Source organism: Corticium candelabrum, chromosome 2, assembly GCF_963422355.1.
Source record: "Corticium candelabrum chromosome 2, ooCorCand1.1, whole genome shotgun sequence".
Classification (NCBI taxonomy): Eukaryota; Metazoa; Porifera; class Homoscleromorpha; order Homosclerophorida; family Plakinidae; genus Corticium; species Corticium candelabrum.
This window is the reverse complement of record NC_085086.1, coordinates 7,641,833-7,649,760: the sequence shown is the minus strand read 5'-3', so window position 1 is coordinate 7,649,760 and position 7,928 is coordinate 7,641,833. Positions and strand designations below refer to the sequence as shown.

The 7,928-nt window shown below is 42.4% G+C and overlaps 1 protein-coding gene across 1 annotated transcript in view; it reads right to left on the bottom strand.

Annotated features, from left to right (window-relative positions):
- Nucleotides 1–7,928, bottom strand: part of LOC134198352 (uncharacterized) — a 10,145-nt gene continuing 2,217 nt past the window's right edge. The window contains exons 4-11 of the mRNA XM_062667730.1: nt 6,524–6,927; nt 4,162–4,284; nt 3,533–3,664; nt 2,799–2,901; nt 1,762–1,937; nt 1,495–1,636; nt 983–1,172; nt 1–473 (exon numbers count right to left, since the gene is read on the bottom strand). Coding sequence (XP_062523714.1) covers nt 183–473; nt 983–1,172; nt 1,495–1,636; nt 1,762–1,937; nt 2,799–2,901; nt 3,533–3,664; nt 4,162–4,284; nt 6,524–6,927 — 1,561 coding nt within the window. The 3' untranslated portion in view covers nt 1–182. The remainder of the gene's footprint in view (nt 474–982; nt 1,173–1,494; nt 1,637–1,761; nt 1,938–2,798; nt 2,902–3,532; nt 3,665–4,161; nt 4,285–6,523; nt 6,928–7,928) is intronic.

The following is a 7,928-nucleotide window of genomic DNA, read 5'->3' as shown; positions in this document are numbered from 1 at the left end:
TTCAAACACTCATGGCACCGTCCATTCTATTGCACAGTAACACAACTAAATATTATCGCTTAACCCCCAATACAGTTTGCCAATATAAATCTACCAAACATCGCTCTATACCTACTCAATCCATTGGTCATTATCGACGTTATCATCCTAAGATGCCGTAATTGCTAATATCCCAGATGTTGCTAAATAATCCACTCGGTCACTGACTGAACAACCGGGCTAGAGTCGGACGCTAAATACTGAAGGCTTCTACTGCGCCTGCGCAAGCCACGACCATGCTGCGTGTCACCTGGACTCTGCAGCTCTTTGAGAACGTTTGATGTTCCTCCTCGTATGACGCATGGATGTTCGGTCGTGTCGTCTTCTGCACTGCAGATGCTGAGCGTTGCACCGGCCAGACGAGCTCCGACGCCGTGCATGGCTGTATGGTCGGCGAGGTTGTCCTCGCTCTTGGATTTGATGAGACGAGCGGGCTGTCAATGGAAAGAGTGATGAACAGGTGGACGTTGAAACATGCATACAAACACATGGGGACACACACACACACACACACACACACACACAACATGGTTTTGTATTTAACATTAGCATAAATTTTGATGCAAAATGCAAAGCTTAAACTAGCCTCTACTTTTGAGTGTCGAAATTGGCTCTAAACCAATGCAGCTGAACATGAAATGAGCTCAACTGATACGCCTACACGACAACAGTTGCAGATAAAAATAAAACAATTGCAGAAATGCAATATGATGATGTCATTATAATTAATGACGTCATAAATGTTACTTTTTGATGGTAATAAACCATTTGATGTATAAACATGCCATTAGAGTTTCGAAGGTAAAAATCGAAGAAGTAAACATGTACTGTAAAACATGGTGGTAGAAATGCTCGAGTCAAATTGCATGTTTCATGTCACAAAAAATGTATACAAGCAGACAAACACACGATCGACAGACATGCAGCCGTATGCGTCACTTACTGAACGAAACATTGAGCCACTCAGTCGTTTCAGTCGCTTTGATAATGACGGTCGCTTCTTCACACTGGAGGTTGACATTGGTGTAACGGGTTGGCTGCCGCTGTCTGTGGGACTGTTTTCTTTTATGGTGAGCTCGTCTTGGCTTTGTTCGTGCTCGTTGGTCTTCGACTTGAATAATCCTGAATTTCTCCTAGAGACAGAGGTGTGTGGAGATATGCCTTTGTCTGTTACGGTGGTCTAATGTATTGTGAGATGCATCCCTTCGATACAATAGTTTAGTGTATTGAGAGATGCATCCTTCCAATACAAAGTCTAGTGTACTGTGAGATGCATCCCTCCAATACAGTAGTTTAGTGTATTGAAATATGCATCCTTCCAATACAATAGTCTACTGTATGTGAGATGCATCCCTTCAATACAATAGTCTAATGTATTGTGAGATGTATCCCTTTAATACAATAGTCTACTGTATTGTGAGCCGCATCCCTCCAACACTACAACATAGATATTACTTCTTTGCTTTCTTCAATTTCTTTCCCCCATGTGGAGACATCTTCCATTTATAAGGTTGAGGCACTAGACCTCCACCAACCTCATTACAACCATCAGCGACAATACACCCGTCAGCTGTCTGAGCATCACAGCATTCAACAACTACGAATAACAGATGAGAATCAAAGCATCATGACAGTCAAAGAAATGTGTGTGTGTGTGTGTGTGTGTGTGTGTGTGTGTGTGTGTGTGGTGTGTGTGTTTGTGTGTGTGACCATCCAACATACTTGGCATTTCCGATTCACTCGTCACATCGCTCACTGGCGTCGGAAAATAAGCTCTCAACACTCTCCCTGGCGTCACAGTCACGTGACCATCACTCATGAGGTGAGATGACTGACTGCTGGACTTGCCCAAGTTCAATGCCATACTAGGAAGGACACCCCTCCGCAAAATAGCTTGTCTACAATGACAACAACAAGGTCAAGTGTAGAGTACCATGCAGGTTCGTTTGTGTGTGAGTGTGTGTGTGTGTGTGTGTGTGTGTGTGTGTGTGTGTGTGTGTGAGTGGGTGGTGTGTGTGTGTGTGTGTGTGTGTGTGTGTGTGTGTGTGTGTGTGTGTGTGTGTGTAGCAAAACCAAGAGAAACGGACGAGCAAAATCAAATGTCTGCATCTTAAAAAATTGTCAAATACCACAGCGATACAGAGAGACATTCCCATGTGTCCATCTCACCGGCGCACGTCTCAGCCTCTCATTTAATTAAATTGAACTGCAGTATGTCTCTTTGTCTGTCCACTGTTCTAGTTTCACTGATGTCTGTCTATGTATCTACCTTGCCCGTTGGTATCGTTTGTCTCTTTTGTCTGTCCAGTCACCAACACGTCCAAACAACTGACATTCACATCATCGTCATCCATGAGTCAAGTCATCAACTACAATATGTCAATGACAGTGCTCTATGTTACAGCTCAATCTATTGATTTATTGACCAATACTCGCTTGATTATTACCCCACCCAAACGGTTGGCCAAAGTAAGAGTTCAAGTATGGGATGGGGTCTTTCTCAAAAAGTGATACCTAAAGTTGTTAATTGGTGCCACTACATCAAATATAGAAACTTAGTGTACTACACAGTATCTGCGTTATCTAAACCTTCAATTACGTGATTGACCGACATGCAATAGTTAATTGAAGAAGACAGCATTTCTACAGGCACAAATCTAGCAAAGACACTTGGGCCAAGTTGGGCCAGCAGCTTACTTGAGCACTGGGGCACTAATGAAGTGAGTATGGTAAATGATTGAGTAGTAAATTTAGGTTACCGTTTGCTTGCAGAGAATAATCCGGGTTCTTCTGTAGCTTTCCTCTTCCCCGGAGACCGACAGGCTTGCTGTTCTGACGTTCTTTCGTGGACTAGAGTTGTAACTGTAGAATACATGGATAGTGAAACTGGGTATGGCAATGACATCCAGAAGTACACAATAAGACACACACACACACACACACACACACACACACACACACACACACACACACACACACACACACACACACACACACAAATGGATAAGCAGCTGCCAGTAAACAGTAATGCCACCAGCCAGATGGCTGGGTTCCTGTGCACTAAGCAGGAGCTATGGGCCGTGCTAAGCAATCTCCTGGAGCCTGGCCAGGTGCTCGCAGGAGCACCGACTGCGATGCCAACCGTGGTGTGGACACCCGAATTCCCTCCCGGATCCCGGTGGCTGAGGGACTTTGTCGCAGTCAGAGGCCTTTGTTACCCCAGGCAAAGAACAAGAACACATTTATACTCCTGAGTCAAGAGAGGTAATTGCGTGCAAGGAAAAAGTCATAGCTCGCCATCATTGTGACTTGAACCTGCAACCGTGCAAAGTCACGGATGTAATCGCTCCTTAAGATGACTCTCTAACCAACTGAGCTAACACACACACACACACACACACACACACACACACACACACACACACACACACACACACACACACACACACACACACACACACCAGACTAACTCAAGTACAATGGTCATAGTCACCTCGTTCTGCAGTCGTTGCTCTATGTATTGATCTACCATCTAAAATCGGTATCAAACGAGGCTGTGGCAATGGACTATCAACTTCCATGGTATCCTCTTCCCTGTCTTCGGTCTCCTCAGTTTGTTGGAATTCTATCGAGAAACCACAGTTGTATACATCAGTCAACAGATCACAGGTCAATTAGTCTAGTGTACTGTGAGATGCATCTCTCCAATATAAATAGTCTAATGTATTGAAAGATGCATCCCTCCAATACAATAGTGCAGTGTGAGATGCATCCCTCCAATACACTGTACTGTGAGATGCATTCCTCCAATACTATAGTCTAATGTATTATGAGATGCATCCCTCCAATACAAAAGCCAAATTTAATGTGAGATGCATCACTCCTATACAATAGTCTAATGTATTGAGAGATGCATCCCTCCAATACATTGTACAGTGAGATGCATTCCTCCAATACAATAGTCACAGAGCTAAACACAAGTGTACTAGTGGCTCCCCGATTGTTTATTCAAATAAACTGGTTCAATCATCATCATGTATTGTGAGATGCATCCCTCCAATACAATAGACTAATGCATTGTGAGATGCATCCCTCTAATACAATCTTCCCAGATGTCCTCACCATTATCAACATGTATAAGTCGATCGTGGAGCTCCATGGCCGTAGGCCGACTTAATTTCCTCGATCCATTCTTTCGTGATCCAGCGAGCCGACCGAGACTGTGACCAATTCCACTAATGAATCCTAAGACAACATACACACGTGTCATGCCATACAAACACCAAAGCATATGTAAGTGTGATCAAGAGTAAAAGAAACAAAAAAGAGTAAACATAAAGTCATCTACGGTGGGATCACACAACCAGTGCACCAACCGAAAATTGTGCTCTTCCACGTTTAAAGAGACATTTCGGAGATTTGCGTTAATGCAACATTTCAGAGACGCGCGCTAACGTACATTTGCAGCAAAAAGCAATGGCTGCATGTGCTGATGGAAGTGACAAGAACTGCAACGCAAGGTTACAGTTGAGTCTAGTTTTACGACAAGGCACCGTTCGGTGTGTGGTAAAAACAGCTGTTCATATGTGGTCTGTCGCACATGAATACAACTAAACGGATAAAGAGGCGAGCGGTATTGGCGTCCAGATCCGTTTCGGCGTCCACCGCGATGCACTGACTGCTGCCGATGTCACGTAATGTTACACGTGATGGAGAGAAAACTCTCTTCAGCGTCACGTTAGAAAAGCTTTGCCCGCTTGATAAGTATGAGTAAGTTGTGCATAAGTGTTTCAGCTACTGAACCAAACAGCACGCTTTGCAAACTGCGATCTACGGTAGGTATTCGAGAAGTTAGAGCCCCGAACAAAAAAGTTACAAACTCGTCTGATAGAATTTATCATTTAATCAGTCAAAAGCATACGTAAGCATATCTCGTTCTGTAAATGCGTCAAATGTCTCAATTTGATTGTTGGTAACCAACAATCAAAGGTGTATGCTGGGCGCAATTTACTAGAGCATGTGGCCGAAATGTTCCTTTAATCACGGGGCATCGATTTCATTGAGAATTTACTAATTTGCTAATCAATTTGTCTATATTGGACAGTTCAACTTGTCCCAGATTTTGGTAAAATTTTCATGTATAAATATTTATGAATCATATTGATATGTTACTCTGTTCGAGAAATATCCTGTTTACAAACAAACACACAGACACACAAACATGCGATTGCCTGAACATACAGACACACAGACAAGCATGCAGATGGCCTGAACACACAGATGCACAAACATACTGATAGCCAGGACACACAGAGAGACAAACATGCAGCTGGCCTGAACACACAAATGGACAAACAGACAAGTAACTACCACTGAAAAAATACAACATTGCTCCACTGTGCTAAGCAGATTGACAAACGGGCACACATAAAAATGCAAGCAAAACAAATAAGCAAGGAAACACAAATAGACAGACAAACAGGCAAACAAACCAAAACAAACAAACAAGCACAAACAAAACAAAGCAGGCACACACGGTGTAAAACAAAATGGCTGTGTTCACACAAGGGTTTAGAACTGGGTTTGCTACTGTTTAGCATAACCAATTACAATAATCATGTCAGTTTGCAACAGGAATGTGAGTTAGAGCAGGGCTAGCCTAGCCCTTCCAAAATGTAGGGTTAACACTTGTGAAAACATTCCAATTTATTCATACTGCGTATCACAGCAATGGATCAAAGAAGATTGCTCTACTTTGTGTTGGTCTCGCAGTTTTTTCTTGAGCAAATCGAATCCACAGCACTACTTGCGGAATTCTGTAGTGAAAGATATTGTCGCATACGTAGATTCAGTCAGCTGTTGCTGTTCTATCACACACTTGTGATCCCTACACCTGCAAAAAGGCACTCAAAGATGGAAAGCAGTCAGAATACATTTTGATTCTTGCACGGAAATTGAGTAGCGTAGCTCAAGTACATGATACAATCAGTTGCAGTCTGCTAGAGTTCACACAGTCATTATGACTAATTAGAAGCAACTGCACAAGCTCAATATATGAGAACACACCCTGCGCATGATAGCACAGCAGGGTATTATGATTAATTATCACCCCTGGTATGCTAACTCAAGTGTGAACACAGCCAATGAGAAACACCAACACCAGTACACATTAAATCTACACACAAACACACACACACTCACACAGACACAGACACAGACACAGACACAGACACACAGACACACAGACACACACACACACACACACACATACACACACCAAACCATCACACACAAATAAATAAAAATTATAAATATCACAATTAATAAAATAGAAACACACTCAAAATCCAACAGAGACGTAACTAACATAAAGCAAACAGAGAGACAGACACAGACACTTAGACATACAAACAAACAAATACATCAAACAACACAACAGCTAAACGAACTAAAAACACATCAATCCAACACCCAATCAACACACCAGACAGAGAGCCGCTCCGCCTCTTCCTTCTTTTCATCTTCGCTCCCAATTCCTCCAAACCTTTCCCGTCCGTCGTCGTCGCCTCCCCGCTGCCTTCGCCGACTTCACCACTCTTGACTTCGTCGTCTCCCTTCTCACTCTCATTCCGACATCGATGGAGACTCAGACGTGTGGTGCTGTCGTAGACGTCCTGAGGCAAATAGCCAATCAACTCGTTGACTTCAATAAAAGCAATGACGACGGCTTTATAGGCACGGAGTTGGTTACGAGTGGGGACGGCAATTTTTGTGCATCTCATGATGTTTGGGGATAGGACGGTGGCGAGGTTGTCAATGTCCATCTTGTTGTGGTCCGAATTGGCAGCTACGGATGCCATGAAGTGTGACGTCCATTCGAGTGTGTGTCTGTAGGAAGGCATAAGAGAGTGTGAAGTATAGTGAAGAAACACATGGACAGACGTAAGCAGAGAAATTTACAGGCACAGAGAAATGATTAAAAATGAAGTGGAAATACACAGATGGACAAACATAAATGAATAAGTAAACAAACAAAGATAAACACATCCGAACAATGGATGAATGCTAACTGACAACAAACAAACAAAAGACAAACTAAAGACAAAAAAAAGTAAAATGTATGGGCAAATAGACAGACAAATGGACCTCAAAATCACACATAATTGGAAAAGTACATATAAAAGAGCATAGAAAATGATGATGACAATCAGACAGAGAGACAGATAGACCAAGATAGACTGATGGACAGCCACGGTGACTGACAGACAGGTACATAAGCAGACAAACAAACCAGAGAGAGAGAAACAGACAGGCAAACTGACAAGAAACAAACAAACAGATTGGCAGATAAACATACAGGAACAGACAGGCAGACGAATAGATAAACAGAAAGACAGGCAGAGAGAGAGAGAGAGAGAGAGAGAGAGACAGAGAGAGAGAGAGAGAGAGATAAAAGAAAGACAGACAGAAAGACAGAGAGACAGAGACACACAAAGACAGAACACACAAACAAACATTCACAACCACATTCACAAATACACAAACAGAAAGACAGAGAAACAGACAGAGAGACAGAGAAACAGACAGAGAGACAAAGAAACAGACAGAGAGACAGAGACACAGACAGATACAAAAACAGAAACACAAACATTCACAAACAGATAAAAAATAGACAGAAAGAAAGAAGAACAAACAGACAAACAGACAGATAATCTATTCTCATACAGATTCTACTCGTACATGTGCTAAGATTTTTAAATACAAATCGGTCCTTGCAAACAACAAAGTCATTAACTAATGGACTTGACCTTGAGACAAACAGACAGACAGAGAGACAGATAAACAAAGACATACAAAAAACCAACAGAAAGCAAAAACATAAAAACAAA